Raw genomic sequence first — 20,543 nt, forward strand, 5'->3', positions numbered from 1 at the left:
ATAACTAATATTTCTTCAACTATTCTCTGCAGTTGAGAGGCTGCATCAAAGCCTTCTGTATGTTCTAGCATAAAAAACAAAAACGAATAAATACCTTTTTGGGACCATGGTAATATTAAAAATAGAACGTATTTAGACATTTTTGGGAGCAAATGAGTTGAGGACAAAATTGCTTGAAGCAAGTCAAATGCTCTTACACACTAAAAAGTGCCTGATGAAGAAATATCCTGGCAAACAAAGAATTTGAATATTTTTGCCTTGATTTAAGATATTTAATCGTGGTTAGAGTTTATAGTTTATGCAGTGAATTATTCTTTTTTGAAAAACACTCATTGACACCTCGCCTTGGAAAAAATCATTGTTTACGAGACATGTCTGAAAAGCTGAAAAGGCGCATTGTAACATCTCTGTTAAAAAAAAAATCCCTGCAAAATCAAATGTTTGGGGTTTTAAAACAAAACAAAACTGTTGTTTGAAAACTCACATTGTTGGACACTATATTAAAAAAGAAAATCTCTTTGGTGGTTTTAGGAGTTATCTAAAAGCAAAACTGTGTGTGGTACATTAGTACCACAATTGTCATTAGTGGACTGCTGGTCAGACAAAAAGAGTTTCCATGATGCATTTGGGCCGAAAGGAGGTGGAGGCGGCTGTCTCCAAATTTTATATGCAGGAAAAACGGCGCGCAAAAATGAAGAGCTTTTGACTTTTTTTTTTTGGGCCCGCGTTGAAGCACACACGTCAGCTTGGCAGCTGGCTCTTTGGCTACTTGTCAATCCAGCTGTCTGAAAAAAAAAATCACACAGAGCACATTATTAATGTATCGCTCGTCTGCGCACTTTCCATTAGCAGCTTGTCCCGGTTACGGCATTAATTCCCAAGGGACGGACGAAAGATTAATGAGTGATTGTTTCTTATGAGCGTCTGTCATCCACCGCCGCTTGGATGTCGTGCTGACACGCTTCCCCGGTGTCGTCCTGTGAAATCTTTTGATCTGTGGCGGGTACCGGCGCCATCTGGAGACTTCGCTTGGCCCGTTAAACGAGGATGGACGAGATGCAAAACGGTTTTGGAAAACATCTTTGAACGCTCAAAAGGAGCGGATTTGACGGAGTTGTGTCAGATTATGCTTCAAAATCAATAGTTTTATGTCAGTTTCAGTCAACCTAGAACATTTTATAAACAACATATATATTATTTTTTTCTACTGGGCATTCCCTAGTTACTCAGCCATTGCTGCTCTAAAGAGGAGGGGGCACACAACAGCAACCATCGCGGATATAAGTCATTGTGCAGATAATAATACAGACGTGTCTTTCTTCGGCGCTGAAGGTTTCAACAGTTCATCCGCAAAGTGTTTCAGCCGCTATCTTGCGTTAAGGCAAAATTCCTGCAGCTGCAGGAGCGTCCATCTCACGAGGCTTTGCTCTCTTCACAGATGACTCCAACTCACATCATTCAAAACAAGGTCATACCGCTGAATAAATGCTTTGCATCAATGCTTGGCAATACTGTAAGAGTAAAACTCATGCATTTAGAATAAGAAAAATATTCATTATATTAAGTTAGTCGCACTGATGCTGTGATCACGTGTGATCGCGTATGATTGCGTCAATTTTGCCAGAAAGTTGCCGCCATGGATGACAAATTGTTTGTGACTCTTGCTTTGTGGAAATAAATAAGAAATAATGCTCGCTAGCTCGGGAACAAGATTCCTTTGCTTTCATCTAACGGAAGCATTTTGTGTCCGTTTAAAAATCAATAAGACTCCCAAACTGTGTTTCGGGGACCTGTTTTCCCTCAATTAGCAATAAATACCTGTCCTTTTCTTAGAGAGACGTCGGGAAGTAACACCTTTCGGACAGCACGACACTCACATTCAATTGTCTGAGCTGCGTTAGTTGCAACAAGCAGACTCGTAAATAAATGACATGACTTTCGGCGGGAACGCTTCATTGTTGAAAGCAGCAGACGTGGCAAGTTACTTTTAGTTACTTGGCCTTTACTTACATTTTGTAGTACAGAAGGAGATTTTGTTTGTTTGTTTTTTATTCATTTGGATCCCCAACAACAAAATAACAACCTTTACACCTCACCACAATCACAAAACTAAAAGTACATATAGTGCAGGACCAGGTTCAAAGTAAGTAAGATGTAAACCAGGGTTATTATAGTTTTGGAATATTCTTTTTTATCTTTTATTAAAATTTTTATTTTTTAATTTTAAATTTTTATTTATTTTTTATTTTTTAAGTTAGTTTTAATTAGTTTTCACGGTAATTTGGTTAGTTTGTATTAGTTTTCTTTTTAAAAATTCTTAATTTTAGTTGGTTTTAGTTAGTTTCAGTATTCTTTTTCTTTTCCTTTTTTAAATGTGTATTACTTAAACACTATAGTAAAATGAAAAAAAGTACTGCATTTCTTACCTAGCGGTGCATTTTGGCTGCGTTAAACGAAAAGCAGGCGAGTCGTGCCATTAGGAGGCAAAAGTCAAGCACCAATTGTCGCCTGTGACGTCGTCTGAAGGTGCTTTTCTATTGGCTGCTGCTCGATGATGTCACTTCTGTGTGACACACTTTCGAGCGTCCTTCTTCCGGTTAATATCGGGAAAAAAATCAACTTAAAATCACATTTATAATCATCCCCAAAGGCTCATGTATTAAAATTAATTACCAAAGACATTTTTGCTTTAATTATAGTCAAATGGGTTACATAAAATGTAGTTTCAGTTAGTTTTTGTTTTTTAAAAAGCATTTTTAGTTTTTACCACTGCACACTTAACGTATGGTCTTTAAGCCACTACTCAAAAGTATTTAAAGTCCCGCTGGAGGCACGCTTGTAATCATTTGGCAGTCCAAACTAATGCCAACTTGTTTTAAATGCATGCCAGCGGCGACAAGACCCCCCCCAGTGAGCAAGCCCAGGTCTCTTACAAGCGTCTACCGCCACATTTTGAGTGACATGTTCTGCTGAGTTTTGGCTGCGTTTGCTTTCGCAAAACATTCCAATTCCATGTCTGCGAAATGCGTCACGGCAGCATCAAACAGAAAGCGACGTGTGGGGAATCGAGTCGCTTCCAAGTGGGAAGAAAAATTCACCATTAAATGAAATCAAACGTGATTATTGTAGATATGATGTCAATAGGGTGCATTACATGTACACATAGTTTACAAATAGGATACAAAAGTCATCACTTCCGGTGAATATGTTATACTGAATGAACTAGACACGGATTGTTACTTTGCTAGCCTTTTGGAACTTTTGTCAATAAAAACGTGTGCACATCGCTGATCTGTTTTTTTTTTTTTGTTGTTCTTCTTCTGAAGGTCTGGTCGTCCCGTCAGTTTCATGGTGGTCTTCAACACGCCAAACCCGCTCAGCAAAATCTCCTGGGTCAACCGGCTGCACTTGGCCAAGATTGCGCAACGTAGGAGGATGCACACACACACACGCACACACACGCACACACGCACACACATGGTATAAAGGATTAAGCCCCGCCGCAAATAGCGATAATGCAAGAGTAATTGATGAAAAAAAGATTCAGAATTGTCTATAGATTAAGATTAGGGATGCAACGACCTAACTTAAAGATATTTTTATTTGAACTAGTGTTGTTCCGATATCAGTATCGGGAGAGGCCCCGATACTGCATTAAAACAGTGGTATTGGTATCCTATTTTTGCCAGTCAATTTTGCTTTATTTATTTACTTTTTTTTTTTACAACACATCTTTCGCCTCTCTTACTCAAGTGCGTGTGCTCGTATTGTATCTCTTTGTTGCCTCTGCACATCTCGGAGGTCACAGCAGCACTGAGGCGAAGAAGGTATTTGCGTGCGTTTTAAGCAATTGGATCCGGTTGGCCGGGGTCAAGAGAAGACCCGAAAGATTGCATCCCCGCACTGACTGCGTGCGTTTGTTGGCAAAAGCGATCCGTGGGCGCCGAGACGCCATCCCTTCGGCGCGCAACGCCAACCTTGGATGGCAGCCACGGGCTGTCGACTGACTGCGGCAGAACGCTCAGGCAGCTCGCGGTCTTCGCTCGCGGTCTTCGCTCGCTCGCACCTTTTTATCAGGCGCGCAGCAGGCGGCTCCACAGGGGCGCTGGCGTAGGTGCAGCGAGTGGGTACGGGTGATAGCCGCAGCCAAAATGATGCCAGAAGAATGTCAACGAGGACAGAAATAACGGCACAGTAGTGCCAAAATCCTTTCAGTTATGCGCGGATGAGGTGTCACTTTTGTGGCGCCTTCCCAAACTTTTTCAAGGATCCCCTCAAAATCGAAACATAGCTTCCTGCGCATCAAAATGAAAGAGTTGTAATGTTGTGATCAAACGTTAAGATTTGGTCAAAGTTGTTACCTTATGAGAATATTGTATTATTTCCAAGATAGTCATCATTTTATGATATCAATTAAAGGTGCAACGATTAGTCAATTAATGGACAACTAGTCAGTTATCACATTAACCGCTAATCATTTTTGACAATCGATGAATCATTGAGATTTTTTTAAAATTAAAATTGTCCAAATTTCAGTTTCCCAACAGTAAATATTATTTGATTTCTGTAGTCCTCCATGAAAGCAGAAGGTTAAAAATTTTATTGATTTTTCGGACATGTTACGCACCACACCAGTCACTCAATCATAATTAATTTCTCTTTGTCAGTTTGAAACAATGTAGTGTTTTTAATAAAGGTTCAGATTCAGATTCATTGACAAATTGATCGACTATTAAAATAATCCAGATCGACTTGCAGTCCTAATATCAATTAAAGGGATACTTGACTCATTGAGCCATTTTCAGCAGTAAAAAGTAAATATTTTGTTCAGAATGAATTTCATAGCTTAATTATTTTTGATGTACAAATAATACCCCTAAATGCCATAAGAGTTAAAAAGTTGCCCAAATTCTAAGGGGAAAAAAATTGATAACTTAAAATATAATAATAATAATAATTTTAAAAAAATCACATTTTATCAGATACAAAATTTTTGATAGAAATGATCGTTTTCAAAAAAAGAAAATACTTTTCATCGCAACGAATACATAAAAAAATCGTAATTGTACAAGAATAAAGTAATTGTAATGTAACGATGTTAATTAACCCCGAGAACACCCTGTGTGCTCCTGCCGACCTCAGAAGCGTGTAAGGCGGACGTGCTAACCACTCGTCAAGCGTGCCCACGCCCTCGTGGTCATGAAATGAAAAAAATACAAGAGCAGATGCCTTTCATAAAATGACAGTAAAATACGTTTTTATATTGTCCCATCAGCAGCTTTTAAACTTTCAATGTCACTCAGTGAGGCAAGGCAAGTTCATTTCTTCACCGCCATTCGTACAACAGGTGAACGAACACCAAAAGCGTAAAAAATGATCAAATCCCAACAATCCCCTTTCAAGTCCATTTGTATGGAAGAGGTTAAAGGTTAGATCGCCGCCATCATGGTCAGCTTGGCAACATTGCCTTAATTGTATTACGCCCACACTTTGCCTTCCCATTTAAGCAAATGTAATTACAACAAAGGAGGTGTTGATTCAATTTCACGGACGGTGCGCCGGCACGGGGGTTTCCTCACCACCATCGGCGCTCTCAAGGCTGAGCGAACGTCGCTTGTTGATAGATTTGTTTGTTGAAGTTGCAGTTGATCTTCAATAATTCTTGTGTTGATTCCCATCAATAAGGCATTTGATTGACGGAAAGCTGCCTTTCGAAAGAGGATTAGGGCTAGTGAAGTATAACAAAAAAAAGGGTTGGCGCAATTCTGACTTTAAAGTGAGAGTTCTCACGTTAATCACACAATTCTGACTTTCTGACTTCCCCCACAATTCATAGCGCTACATCACAAATTTAGAAAGTCAAAATTCTCACTTTAAAAGTCAGAATTCTAAGAATAAAGTCAGAGTTGTGAGATTAAAGTCAGAGTTCTAAGAATAAAGTCAAAATTCTCACTTAAAAGTCAGAATTCTGAGATTAAATTTGGAATTCTGAGAATAAGTGGGAATCCTGCCAACCTTTTTTTTTCACTTCAGCGGCCCTCATCCTCTTCCGTACACATTGGATGACTTAAGCATAAAAAAAATGAATTGTCTAGTAGTAATTCTCAGTGTGGTACGCTTGCTCCCTCTAGTGGTATACAAAAGAATCACTAAATGAAATGTTCAAACTGTACATAACATTACATCATCTTCAACTTATCTTTTCAAGCCAGTAAATTACATTTAAGTACAGTTCATCTGTATTTAGTTTTGTACGTGAACGGTGGAAGTAATTAAAACAAAACAAAAAAAATAAAAAATTTCATTGTGGTATAAATGGACGTAATGTCTTTGGCGCAGTGCACCACCGCTGTTTGCCGGGGGTCTTTATGAAGTCGCCTGAGGCGTTTCCTAATTAATGGGCTTTGCCACTTGCGGAATGAATCGCTTCCCCGCCGAGCTCGGGTCGAGGTCTCAGACTTAAGACGGCGGCGAGGCTGATGCATTATGGGAGGGGAAAGGAGGGACGCGGGGCTGTTGGGATGATTGAGACGTGCAATCAGCCACACTGCAGGGAACAAACAGGGCAGGCGGGGGGCACTCGCCTGCGGCTGTTTGGCTAAATATGCCCCTCGCTTGCTTCGCCAGCAAGCCCTTCAGATGAAAACTACAATTCTGCATACTGTAGCTTTAAAAGAGACGACGTGATCGCGACGTATGACCGCAAATCTGGAATTGTTACAGGAAAAAAGTGTGTTATTTTTTTTTCTCCATCTTTTTTTAGTAGAATATAGTCCTATTTATTTTCGAGAATAAATGTGTCTTTTCCAGAATAAAATGTGTAATATGATGAGAATACAGTTGTATTTTTGAGATTTATTATTTTCTTCCCTTGTAAACTTTGACTTTAATATCATAATATTCCAACTTGATCTTGGAAAATGATGGCTTTCCATATCCTGGCAAAATACAGTACAGTCGTTTTCCTTTTTTTTTAATTTTTTTTTTAGCTTTTTTTGTGAAGAACAGTGGGTAAATATTATATACAGTGCAGTGTTCCCTCACTTTTTACGGGTGATATACGTTCCGTGCCGCCCCGCGAAGGTTAAATAATAAGGTTACAAATATTTCTTTGTCATTAAAAAAGGTTCACAAATTGTTTGGATGGATAATTGCTCTTTTTATTATGTTTAAAATAGAGCTGTTAAATGATTACATTTTTTAATCAGATGAATCACACCTTTGAATTTTGATTAATCACGATGAATCGCTTCATTAAAAAGGCTTTTTTTTTTTAATCAACATTTTTCGCTCGCCAAATTTGAAGTTGTGTTAATTCTTTCAACATTTAATGTCATGAGGACGCCTTCAACGTTTTTTGATCCACTGCACACGCTCCTTCTCCTCTTTTTCTAATCAGTTAATTACTTGCATAACTTAAAATGGAAAAAAAAATGACCCCGATAGTTTGACATGAACAAATATTCTCAATGTCAAACACAAACATTTATTAAAGGCTTTACTTGAATGCTCGTAGTTCTGTTCATTGCTCAAACACAACCTGTGCTACCTTGAACGGAGCCGTCCGCTGTCAAGCTCAAGGCTTTTATAAATAAAAAGGATTTCAGGCCTGATTTAAAATTTCAAATATTTTTGGGGTGATTAATTAATTATTTAACAGTTTAACTTTGAAAGCGCTAGTTTAAAGGAAAAGTATATAGTTGTTTTGATGTATTTTTGTATTGTGTTAGCTCCGTGGCTACATTGCTATCATTTTTATTCCCTTTCAAATTGCTAAAGAATCTGACTGAAAAGCAGTATCGAAGATCTAATCACAATCGCTAAATGCTTCTAAATTCCCATCCCTAGTATACTTGAAGTTGCACTGTATGTTTAATTGGCATCAGCAATGAGGATTATACGGGGGGGGGTGGTTGCTGTCCTTGGGAAAATGTCTCCCTCTAAAGCATGCCTGTCTCCAAAAAGTTTGAAAACCCTCCACAATATGTTTTCCATGCACACACTGACAGTCCTTAATCCACTCGGCGCTCACCTGCCCTCGCGCCCGCGTCCACCAAATCCACGGCGGCGCGTTGCCTCGGAGGTTTCTCCTTTTCATCAGCGCCCTGCATTGTGATTGCCGGGTTGCCATGGCGATCGCATGGGTTCAAACAACATCATCTTAACCTCGCGTGTAACGCTTATCTGTCCTCTTTTGTGCTGTTGAAGCATATCTGCTCCACGAATCAACTTTTTTATTTTTTTTTATTTTTTTCATCCTTCCAAGCATCCAAAGCCGGAAGAACAAAGAGGCTTTCGGCGGGCGCGCGCTTGAAGGATGTTTGCACAGCCCTGAAATTAATCTGTCAAACGGCTGCGATTATCTTTCACACACGCGGCCGCCTCATATATACCCCCCAACTCCACCCAACCACCCCCCCACCCCCGACTCTATCTCGCCACGCTCATACGTGGCAAATGTTTATGATGAATAAACATTATCAAGGATTTAATTAACAGATCCCGCACTTGCATTGATCCATGCTGAAATATCAATTGCACGGCTGTATTTAATTAGTCCATATCTTTGGCCTTTGTGTCACGGGTGGGGAGGGACGAGGGGACGAGGGGGGGGGGGGAGAGGGATGTTGAAGCCGATGGCGGCACTGACGGAAGAGACGTGCTCTGCAAATTAATCTTCATCAGCACAAGACTCCAACCGGAGGCGCGCTCGCCTTCCGGGTTACCAGGAAGGCGCTCGACCTCGTTAATGTTTGGATTTGAAAGGAACCCTGATTGTCTTGACACGTTTGCTTTATATTATTTATTTGGTTGTTACTAGCATAACTATGAGATTCATTTTTCAAAAATCGTTTCCAGTCGAATACATTTTGTAGACACTTTATTTGGATGTACGCCGCCATTGTTATTTACGTGGCAACGCAATGAGTGGGTAGTGCGGTAGAATGGCGGCTGGCTCTCTGCCGAGCAATCTTGAAACGCTTATAAAGAAAGCAAGGTAAGCCTGCGGAGCGTTCCTAAAGGGACAATCAAAACTCTTGAATGCGTCTGGTAACGAGAGCACGGCGTGACTCTCCCGTTCGCATGTTGCTTCTTTAGGAACACTACGAGGCTTACCTTGCTTTCTTTATACTTTAAGTCTTAGTTTTAGTTCAAGATCAGGGACCAGTATTTCAAACATAATCCACTGGGATTAAACCTATGGAGGACAGAAAACTGCCAAAATTAAAAATAAATACATGACTAAATGAAAAAAATGAATAAAAGTGAAAATAAAAACGGATATATAAATACAAATAAAATAAATAAAAATATAATAAAAAAAATGAAATACAACCACAACTTGCGACTTGAGTTGCTCGACAACAAGTCGTGTTGTCAGTGGACAAGATAGCCGTTCATTGCTGGAGCTCTCCATGCAAGTTGCCGAGCCGCTCACTCGACCAATGACAGGCAGTTTGCAACGGCGGTGTCCAACCCAAGACACGCTTAGGACCGCCCCCTCATTTGAATAACATTTCGTCCTGACAGAGCGTCTGCAGCATGAAACAAATATATATTTATTGCAACTTTTTTTTTATATTTATTTCTATTTCTTGAATCTCGGTTTTTATTTTTGTATTCATTTTTTACTTTTATTTATTTATTTATGTATATATATAATTGTTTTTGTTATTTACATTTATATTTATTCTTAATTAATTCTTGAATTAAATGATCATATCTGTTTTTATTTTTACTTTTATTCATTTATTTATTTAGGCATTTATTTATTTTTAATTTTGGCAGTTTTTGCCCTCCATATAAACCTGGTGTCGACCTCAAGAAAAAATATACATTTTTAAAAAACAACCTTAACAACCAATAAAATATTTATATCATGTTGAATGGTACACTTTAAGTACAATGAATTAGAATTTGAAACTTTATCGTCATTGCAAAATGTACAGTGGAAATAGGACATTGTAGTGACTCACGGACAAGATTCGCGCTCGCGTGTGTGCACGCGCAACGTTGACTTTGACGATATCCTCGGACAAACTCCACATTAAGTTAATTGGGGGCATTTTGTTCAATTAAGGCCAAAGTGTGTGTGTGTCTCTAATTGAGAAAATGCTGATATTCGGATGAGTGTCTAAAGGTTAGCCGTGTGTCCTTGGGTCCTCTCTTCTGTCTTTAAAATATTCATACAAATAACATTAAATAATGTATTAGTTCAATTATAATTACATTGCACACTCGCTGATTGGTTGTTATCTGTGTGCAGACACGGGAGGTCATAGAAGCGTCCTGTAATTACCGCCAGGAAGCTGACATTAAGGCCAACTTCTGGCAAATCCACGTTCATCACAAATGATGCAATCATTCCATACATTTATTTGTCCTTATAAAACAAACACAATGACGTGAAATCGCGTCAATGCTTTCATTCCATCACGTCGACTGGTGCGCTCAGGTTGTACGTCGCGCTGTCCGTTCTTAACGGCGAGTGAACAAAAATCTCTTTTGTCTTTTCCCACACATCTACTTGACCCTTTTCACCTTGAAAAGGATGTAAGTAGAAAAGTGTCGAGGTGGCCTTCTTGTTGAGGAGTTTAAGAGTGCAGCCATTAAAAAAAAAAATAATAATAAAGAAGTCCTACATTGCATGTCTACAGGACACATGCCGGTGTGTGAGGGCTCGTTAATGTTGTTTACTGTTATTCATCATCATTACCAGGTTGGGAAGACTGAAGGTCAAGGCTAATTTGTGTTCACTGCCGCCCGCCGCCGCCGCCGCCGCCCTCTTCTTGTCTTTTGAGCTACGGCCCCACAACACGACTGGTGGGGGTGCTGTGCAGCTCGACTGCAGGAGAGAAGAACTTCTTCATGGCTGTTTTCTTAACTCTTTGACTGCCAAAAACGTTAAATAACGTTTAGTAAAATCCTAGGGAGGAGTGCCAAAGACGTTAAAAGACGTTTGTTTCAAAACAGAGGTGAAACTAACCATTTTCTATTGTTGATTACTGAAAAACGGAATAAGGTAGAAACAAACTTTTTTTTCTGATGAAAGATGAGAGTCCAATCTTTCATTTGGTAGTATGTGTGTTTCCATAGTCCAAACACAACATTTCCTGTCGACCTTGAAAAACCAGTCAAAAATGCTTAAATCGGCTGGCACCCACGGCATCCCTTTTCTGAAAACGTCTGGCAGTCAAAGAGTTAAGATGGAACCCAGCGGAAGCATATGCAATGAAAACGGCACAGGCCCCAGAACTGAACCCTGTGGAACACCATACATTTGATGTGAATTCATATTGCACATATCCATCCAACCACTTCATTTTTTTGTCTGGACAGATAGTATGAAGGGATTATAATATTTTTTTTAAAAAATCACATGACGTGCCATCACAACTGCCACAAAATTCCCTGCAGCAAATAATAGCCAAGCGAGCGTTATCATCACAAATCATTTCCGCTGGGGTGTGTGTCTTGACCTCCACTGAACCCCTGAGACTGACTCGCCAAACTGATCGATGGAACTCGTCTCATAAGATGTCACTTTCACTATTCTGCTATGCTACTTTGTCGTGTTCCTTTTATTAGCCATTTCTCAATTTGGTCTCACTTTTAGTTCAGTTATAATTGCGCTTGCTAGATTTGATGACATTTAGTCAACCTCGTCCTCCTTTTTTATTTGTCTAATTTTAGTCAGGACAATCATTTTACCAGTAGCATGAACATGTTTCAGTGAGCTCAGAAGAATGTTTTGAACATTTCTGGTGCCATTTCTCAGGCCCTGTGTGTGTTTGTGGGGCCAAATAGGAGAACACAGCTTTTGCATTTTTCAATTGGGGAAGCCAAGTTGGCTCTTTATATCAGTCAAAGAGACAAATCGCAATCTGGCCCTAAAGTGACGAGAATTTGAAACTGGAGTTTTGGTTGAACAAGACCACAGGGAACTTGAATATTTCTTCTTCTTCTGCTTTTATTCTTTCTGTCTGACTTGGATTGAATCAGAAAAGAAAAAAAATCGTGACGAATGTGGAACTTGCATCCTTTGATTTTTCTCTTTGTGAGGAAAAGAGTCTGTCCATCCCGAGTTGTGCTTATTCTGTCAATGTCTTTGAATTGTTCAGGTGAGGAGAATTCGCCGGGCTGGCTGTACGGCGAGCACGAGGGCAAGACCACCGCCCCGTTTTGGTGTCCGCTTCTGACCTGTCACATGCCCGTTTTTGCTACAAAGTCCCCCGAAAGGAAGGCAAGTCATTTATTTGTCTGCGCTTTGCTGCTCCTCTTTCACCTTGAACAATGCAAGTAAATACGTTGAATACAAATAGGCCACAGTCTGAAACATGCACGGCATATTTAGTCACGCACATTAACTGCATGCGTCACATGACTAATAGGACGCACCGGTTGTTTATGACAACTGCCACAATCTATAAGGATCGTCTTCAATGTTTCCGACTATTTGACAGGAGGATTTAATGGAGTTTATGAAATGCATACGACTGAAATACCACACCTTCTTTCAAACAACCCATTTTTACAAAGAGAAAACCGGTGTTGCTTGAATACGTAACGCAACTCAGCCAAGCTCTTTTTCTGCTCACCCTCTGCCAGTGTGAGAGATGAAGCTCGTCGCCATGTTAAATTGATCCCCCCCCCCCCCCGCCGCCACTCCCCTCTGCGTTAAATGCCTTTCCCCTTATTTCGTGCCTCCTACCAGTTTGCACTCACATCGGCCGCGCGTTTTTTTTGCGCAATCGTGCCGACAAAGACGAATGGCCAACATGGGCGATAACCTGACCTCACCGGTTCAAAAGATCTCCTTCAGGGTGTTCGTCTTTGTCCGCCGTAGCTCACCGGCCTTGCAAAGGTTCTTTGAGGATCTGGCCTCAGAAGGGATTTTTTCATTTTTTCATTTTATTTTTTACTGCCGCCATTATCCCCTCCATAGTCACTTAATCTTTAGTCTAATACAGATTTTGTTGATAGGGATCTCACTTTATGGCTAATTAAAGGCAAGGCAAGTTTATATCTGCAAATAAGTGCTTCTCAAACTTTTTACTTCATTTACCACCTAAAAAAAATACTTAGCACTCCCCTATATTTAATATTGTTGTAAGCCACCATTATAGGATATTGCGAGTTTTTTTTTTTTAATAGTGTTTCAAAAAGTTAAATAAAAATCCGACCTAAATAAATGTTTAAAAAAACACAGTTCTTTATGTAGTGAACTCAAAGGTTAAATACATCTGAACTGTACTTGGGCAGTGATTTTTTATGTCGCTGACTTCCACTTTGAGACTCACCGCTATCGAACCTTTCATACATTAGGCAAATCCGTGCAAGAAATAATGAAAGCAAAATCATAGGAAAAGCTGAAAATCAAGCTCAAATCTCAACATAAAACCAGGATAAAGGAAAATATGATAAGGTTGAGAAGGTTAAACAAAATGAAATCCAAATGAAAGGATCTTTATGCAGTTTGCCACTTTTTTTTTTACTCGTGACTGCCACCTCTGGCCCAAAGCGTAACTGCAGCATCTGTGTCGAGCTCGATCAATACGCGCACGATCTTAAAGCGACAGCCACAGTCGAAAAACTGACTTCAAACGAGGTAAGAAAAAGCCCGCCCCTCCCCCAAAGAAAAGCCATGTGACTTGAGCCCGCTACATCCAATACGTGCTGTTCAGACGTCTCCTTCCGAGCTGCAGCAGAGCTGTGGGATTCATCCGAGTGCTTTCACAAGTGTGTGGAAATGCTTTGAAATCTGAAAAGTGATATTTCCCGGCACTTTTCAATCCCTCTAATGCGGTTATACCGACGCTCGTACTGAGCACGGACGGCGGTGGAGGGAACGAGGCAGTGCTGCTAGTCAAATTACTTTGGCCACCTGAGAAGAATGTTATCAAGTCATGGCGCAATTATCTTAATGGCCGCGGGACATCCGAGCGTAAATCAGTGTTTCAACATTGGATTACGACCTCGACGCCGGCCCCCGTCGTTTGCCCGCCTCACCACCGAGGTTAGCCGAGGCATCAGCTGCTGGTCGGCCAGGTGCGGCCAGGTGCGGCCAGGGGGATTTCCCACAAGGCCTGGCCAGACGTATGCCCACCGACGTGCGTTCCACCCGATTGCAAACGGCGGCAAGTCAATTAATACGTTTCCAGCCGGGTCTGGCGGGATTGCGCTCGTCCCTGCACAAAGAAATGAAGCACCTGAGCACGCCGTTGCGGAACTGTCGGCTTATTTTTCCGTGATGCATCCAGCTGATGATGCAAGCTGTTGCTTACGTGTTGTTGGGAAAGATTCGATTTGCCGTTCTTTCACTTTAAAATGATTTTACGTAACAACAATTCCACTCCGAAGCTCAAGGAAGAGCCCAGAAATGAAAAACAACGCAATCATGGCTTACTGCTGCTATAAAGTCAGCACATTGGAGGGTGGTTAGCATGTCAGCCTCGCAGCTGAGGTTCTGGGTTTGAATCTGGCCACTGACCTTCCTTTGTGAAGCTTCTTCCCGTGCGTGCATGTTTTTTTTCTCCAGGTACTTTGGGGTCCAAGAGAAATATAGTATATAAACTTTTAATCGTAATTAATTGAATGACTTCAATAGTTAATTCACGATTAATCACAAATGTTATATCTGTTCTAAATGTTCAATTAAAATGTACAGTAAAAAATATTTAGGTTTTCATACTGTTGTTAACTGTTGTTTATAAAAAAATCATAAAATTTGAGTTCAAATTCTAAAGTTGATTTGTGTTGGGCATTTTTCTGCCACTAGATAATGAATAATTGCATTTATAAGACGTTGGTGACAGCTCATTGCATTTTTCTTTTCATATTAACTCTACTTTCATATTAACTACTACTTTCTTCAACCGTTCTTTGCAGTTGAGAGGCTGCATCAAAGCCTTCTGTATGCTCGAGCATAAAAAACAAACAAACATAAAAAACGAATAAATACGTCTTCGGGAGCATGGTAATAATATTAAAAATATAACGTATACATACATTTTTGGGAGCAAATGAGTGAAGGAAAAAATTGCTTGAAAGCAAGTCAAATGCAACACTTCATACACGATGTTAGTATTTAGAAATTGAAACGGTTGGAATCAGTTTACAAATGTGGAAGGAATAGTACGTCAAGAGAATGATAATAAGTCATTGTGTGAATGAACTTGCATAAGTGTAGATGTAGCTTTCACGTGAAGGGAGGGCGAGCAGGAGGGGGAGGGTCGAGCTGCCTGAAAGTTAGCGGCAGTATAACTTTCCCATTTTTGACTAAAGAGAAGGTGGCATTAAATAAAGTGACTCTAAGCCCTTCATGCAGAGCAGACGGTGATTAGGGGCTTAACTCAGCAGCCCCCCCCCCCCCCCCCCCCACACACACACACACACACACACCTCTACTACCTCTTCTCCCTCTTGAGTCTGCATCTTCACCTTTGGGACATGCACACGTCCATTTGAGCTTTTTGTGATTTTGTTTACTTGTGCACCGTTGGAAACCCTGCAAAGAGATTGTGGAGGAAATCTTACATTCAAAAATCATTTAAGTTGTAAAGCAGTCGCGGCACAAACAACGTAGCTCCGCCCCCCCCCCCCCCCCCGGAGGGACTCAACCCACGACTGCGAGCAGCTCAACAGCAAACAGAAAGGCCGATCGGGCCAACTTGTTAGCCAGCGGAGATAAACCTTATCACAGCGGTGCTGAGTGGGACCCCAGCAGACGGACTCTCCATTTATCTCTTTCATTTCCCCCCCCCCTCCCTCTTTCGCCAACTTCCTCGCACCGTGTCGGCGTTATCTGCGCTAATAGACCGAGCGCATGGTGATTGTTTTTTAGTGCACGTTTGCGTCCTCTGCCCTGGCTGCCATTTTGAAAGATGAAGACGTCTTGGACTGATGCGGTTGGGGAAGGGGGGTGGGGGGTGTCATTGAACGCAACTGTGACCTGGACTGAACGCCGAACAATTTATGTAGGAGTGTGCCCAAAAAAATCGATTCTTCTAAGAATCGCGATTCTCGTTTAGTACGATTCAGAATCGATTTTAAATGTGCCAATATCGATTTTATTTCAATTATTTTATACTGTCTTGCCCTTGCTTGTGCGTGCCTTTTTTTGGGAGAGCGATGTTCATGTTGTACACGATTAGGCCACTTGGGGGCAGTGTGGTTCCATGTGTTCTGATACACTGTGAAGTTGTAGCCACGTTAGAGAGTAGAAGGAAAAAGTCGCAATCAAGTTATGCCAAGTAGCGTGCTAGTTAGCATTAGCGAGTCAGACTGGAGTAGATCGCGATGATTCTTTGCACATCTATAAATTGAGGCCGAAATTATTGTCAATCAAATCATTTTAAATTAAAAACCGATCTGAATCCAATCCTAGACCCAAAAATCGGAATCAAACCGTGGGCTTGGACCAAGAAATTGATACGAAAGCCAAGCTCAGCAAAATCATCTCCCCAGCCAAGATATGAAATCTTTTGCGTTATATTTTTTTTCTATCAGTGCACACGCAGAATTTGCCGCACTCAAGGAATTTCTGCTTTTCGAGTCGCAATCTGCGGAGGATTCACATAATGAGTCCTAAATTGGTTGGCTGAAAGCCTCCTTCCCATTCCTTGGAAACTCTTAAAAGATTTCCGCCATCCAAAGCCGCGGAGACGGTACGAGCAGTCGCGGCACATGTTCTCCCCACGCACTCCCGCCCGACCGACTTCAGCGAGCATTAGGCGAGGACGGGCCCGCCATGACAGCGCTCCTCTAATACCTCGGGGGGGGATTTCAGCATGTACGCTTTGAAGTGCGCGATGACAAACCGGTTTGGGCCGCATCAGGATTAGGAAGACGGCCCGCTTCTTCTTCCTCCGTCCTCGTCTTTAATACGCCGCGCTCTACATCACGTCCACGTTGCTTAGCCATCTGTTTATCGGTCGCCGTTTCGATTGGCAATTGGCGAAATCCAATAATGAAATGAAAATGGTCACAATTTTTTTGGGGGGTGGGGTGCGGGTTGGTGCGCGTTAATGTAAAAGCAAACAAAATGTTGGATTTGAATCAATTTTGGGGTCAGGTCAAAAATATGAAATGAAAAAATATAGTATTCTCCCATTTTGTCACATTTTTTTAATGATCACTTTTTTGGGGCGGGGCTACGCGTTATCAACCACATTTCAAAATTGTTTTAGAGAAACAAAAGGTAACCTTGATGTACATAAACGACCAACGATCGCTACTATTTCAACAACGAAAACTATTGAACATTGTGAATCGATACAATTTGTGGAGGAACTAAAACGTGTTAAACGTAGGTGGCCAAAACATGCCTAGTTCAAACGTTACTGCAATAACAAACTAACCAGCATAATAATTCATAAAGTTGAGTTAAAACTAAAAAGATGTACTGTACTGTAAAAAAAAAAAGTGTGATATTGATTTGTGCTGAGGTCATATTTCTGCCACTAGATGGCATAATTGCATTTGTAAGACGTTAGTTAACAAAGTATTGGCTCACGTTAAACTGACTAATAGAAAATGACAAAATTCTCGTCGAGACGCTCACACAGACTAACTGATGCCATGTCTTACACGAGGCCACGCCCCTTTAAGACACATACAATTACGACATACAACGCAAGAAATGTTTGTTTATTTCTTTGCACAGGGTTTCATGTTTTTTAGAATACAGGGAGCCAACCTCAATCTTTTAGTTTTGCCTGCCACTGAAAATGAAAAGAAAGAATGATACCGATATTTTAAATATATTCTTGGGATGTGCTTGTTGCCCTCCTCCACACTTAGCAGGTAAACAGGTGATTTCTGCCTTTGTAAAAAGCACACGCAATCACACCTCCCGGGTGGCGGGTTGCGGACTTGTTTAGACGGATGCGTGTTATTCGGGAGGCCATGTTGCGCATCCGTCTTCCCCTGCTGATGGAGTGATTACACAGCGGCGCGGCGTGTTGGCCGTAGCCTGGCAAAACGGGCTTGTCGAGCCGCTTCCGCCACCGGAGGGGGGGGGGGGGGTCGCTGCCCAGTGAGCAGGGGGATTTATGAAGCTCCCGAGTAGCAGATGAAGGAAGATTAGTGAAGCAAAGCACACGTTATGAGCAAAGAAAAAAGACGATATAAAGGGAATGCTGCTGCAATGCCTCGCGTCGGATTGATCTTCTGTTGGCTCTTTACTCAAGCCGTGTCTTTCCGTGTTTCTTGAAGGTCGTTTTTTTTTCGTTTTTCTTTTTGCATTATACTGTGAGAACACAAGATTACAGTAGTTCAAGTCATTCTGTGTATTTGTGTTGTACTCCCTGTGGTTGGCAGGACAGAAATAATTCTTTTCATTGTGTTAAGTTCTATTGCGTGATCTGAAGGTTGTCATGAGTAATCGTCAAGAGGAACGATCTCGCTAACTCATTCACAAGACCTAAAGAATATTGTCTAGAGTAGTTGGGAAATACAAGCACCTACAGTGATCTAAATTAGTCGATTTGTCGACAAGTAATCAAATATCAAATTAATCGACAACTATTTTAATAATCGGGTAATTGTTTGAAGCCATTTTGTAATTTAAAATCGTAGTAAATACAAGCACTTAGAACTGTCAGAATGAGTCGATTATTCAACAAGTAATCGATTATCAATTTAATCGACAACTATTTTAATAATCGTGTCATCGTTTGAAGCCATTTTGTAATTGAAAATTGTCCAAAAGCTCCGATTTCAGCATATCAACAATAATTGTTCACTGATGATTTCTGGAGTCCTTCATGAAAGAAGACTGATCATCTTGTGCGTTTAATCAAAATAAGACATTTGCAAACATCTTTGGAGAACAATGACCGAACCGTATAGAAATAAAATAGTTGTCAGTTAATTTGATAATAAAATAACCACCAATCACTGGTTAATAAACAGGGGGAAAAAAATTGAAATACACTTTAATGCAAAATTAAAATGTATCCTATTAGTCGATTAATCGATTGAACAATCGACAGATTAATCGATTCTAAAAATATTCAATAGTGACAGCACTACCTCACCTATACGTCGACTTCTTTCTTTCACCAGCAAAAAAAAAAACCCAAAAAACTTACTTAATACTTAAATTAGCTTTTTTCTTTTGTGGCATCTTAAACCACCGGGCAAGACTATGAACGGGCTTGTGATGGCAAAATAAAAATGTCTTTACATATATACAACTAAGAAAGTATGCTTTATGCTTAAAGTATGACTTTCTCTTTCAACTTTCTCATCACTGGCAACGATGATTGCTCACACGTTCCCCATATATTGATTTGATATGTCAAATCGGGCTGCGGCGTTTGGCCACCACGCTGGGCAAATATACGCTGCGCTGCCCCTGCTGGCCAGCCAGGAACACAACGGCGCTCGGAGCCGGCAACAGTTGCTTGTGTGTGATCATCCAGATGAAACCTGAAGTCTATTGAAATAAAGGCGCATAAACAAAGACCCCGAGAGGCTGCGCTGCCATCAGCATGCAAATATTGTCATGTCATCACGGCCCGCTGTGCCAGTAAATCTTTAATTCATTCACTAAACAGCTGGAGCAGGGACGGAGAATTGGATTTGGGATTTTTAACTTACGACTTGGATGACAGCTCTAATGACGAGGTGAACTTCCTCCTCCCCGCATGAAATTTCCTGATGCAACTACGAACTGGAAATCACGCCCGGACTTTCCCCGCCCGAAAGTGAACCCCCAACCATTCGGAAGCCTGCCGCCAATTGCCAAAGTCTGCAAATAATTGACATCCCTAACATCCAAAACATTATTTAACTGATTTTGCAAGCCCCACAAAATCAGTCCAAATCCAGTAAAACAGCCGGGAGCGAAGGGGGTTGCTTCAGTGAAAATGTCTGCCAGTGAATGAGGTCAAATGGAACCCAGGGGCAGCAGATGCAATGAAAACAGCAGAGACCCCGAAAAGGAACCCTGTGGGACACCATACCTTCCGTTATGTCTGGTACATATGTTGACTTCTTTGAAGAAGTCAATTCCTCATTTCTTGATGATTTTTTTCCTTCTTGTGTGCGCGTGAACGTGCATAGCAACAGTATGACAAATTTGCATCACATTTACTGGTCAAGCTGATGAAGGACACGATGAGAAAGGCCTCTGTGACATTTTCAGCGCGAGCTTCTTCATTTTGTTGACGTGAGCTGCGGCGCCGCAGCGATGATGACATCATCACGCTCTTCAACGCGTCTCTGCGCTGACAGCTGCCCCATCAGGAGTTAACCATCAGGCTTCTTCTGATGCTTTTATTGTCTTCGTACCACTTTGAGTGCTGGCGCGCGAGCGCAGCGGGCGCTCGGCCCTTTGATCGGCGCGCGAGGACGCGGGCGGAATTTGAATGGGCGGGGCCGCGGCGCCGTCTGCGGCCCAAATGACCAAATCTCCGGCATCAAGGAGCAACCTTGATGCTCGCCGCCCTGCGGCGTGAGCTTCATTAGGGAGATCGTGATGTATCGGACATACCGTAATGAGCAAACAACAATTTGCTGGCCCAGCGTGACGGTTG

The 20,543-nt window shown here is 41.3% G+C and overlaps 1 protein-coding gene across 5 annotated transcripts in view; it reads left to right on the plus strand.

Annotated features, from left to right (window-relative positions):
- Nucleotides 1-20,543, plus strand: part of arhgef10la (Rho guanine nucleotide exchange factor (GEF) 10-like a) — a 110,620-nt gene that overhangs the window by 58,336 nt on the left and 31,741 nt on the right. For all 5 annotated transcript variants that reach the window (XM_077572919.1, XM_077572922.1, XM_077572920.1 and 2 more), the window contains 2 exons: nt 3,327-3,427; nt 12,123-12,244. In XM_077572919.1, coding sequence (XP_077429045.1) covers nt 3,327-3,427; nt 12,123-12,244 — 223 coding nt within the window. The remainder of the gene's footprint in view (nt 1-3,326; nt 3,428-12,122; nt 12,245-20,543) is intronic.

Source organism: Vanacampus margaritifer, chromosome 8 (genome assembly GCF_051991255.1).
Source record: "Vanacampus margaritifer isolate UIUO_Vmar chromosome 8, RoL_Vmar_1.0, whole genome shotgun sequence".
Lineage (NCBI taxonomy): Eukaryota > Metazoa > Chordata > Actinopteri > Syngnathiformes > Syngnathidae > Vanacampus > Vanacampus margaritifer.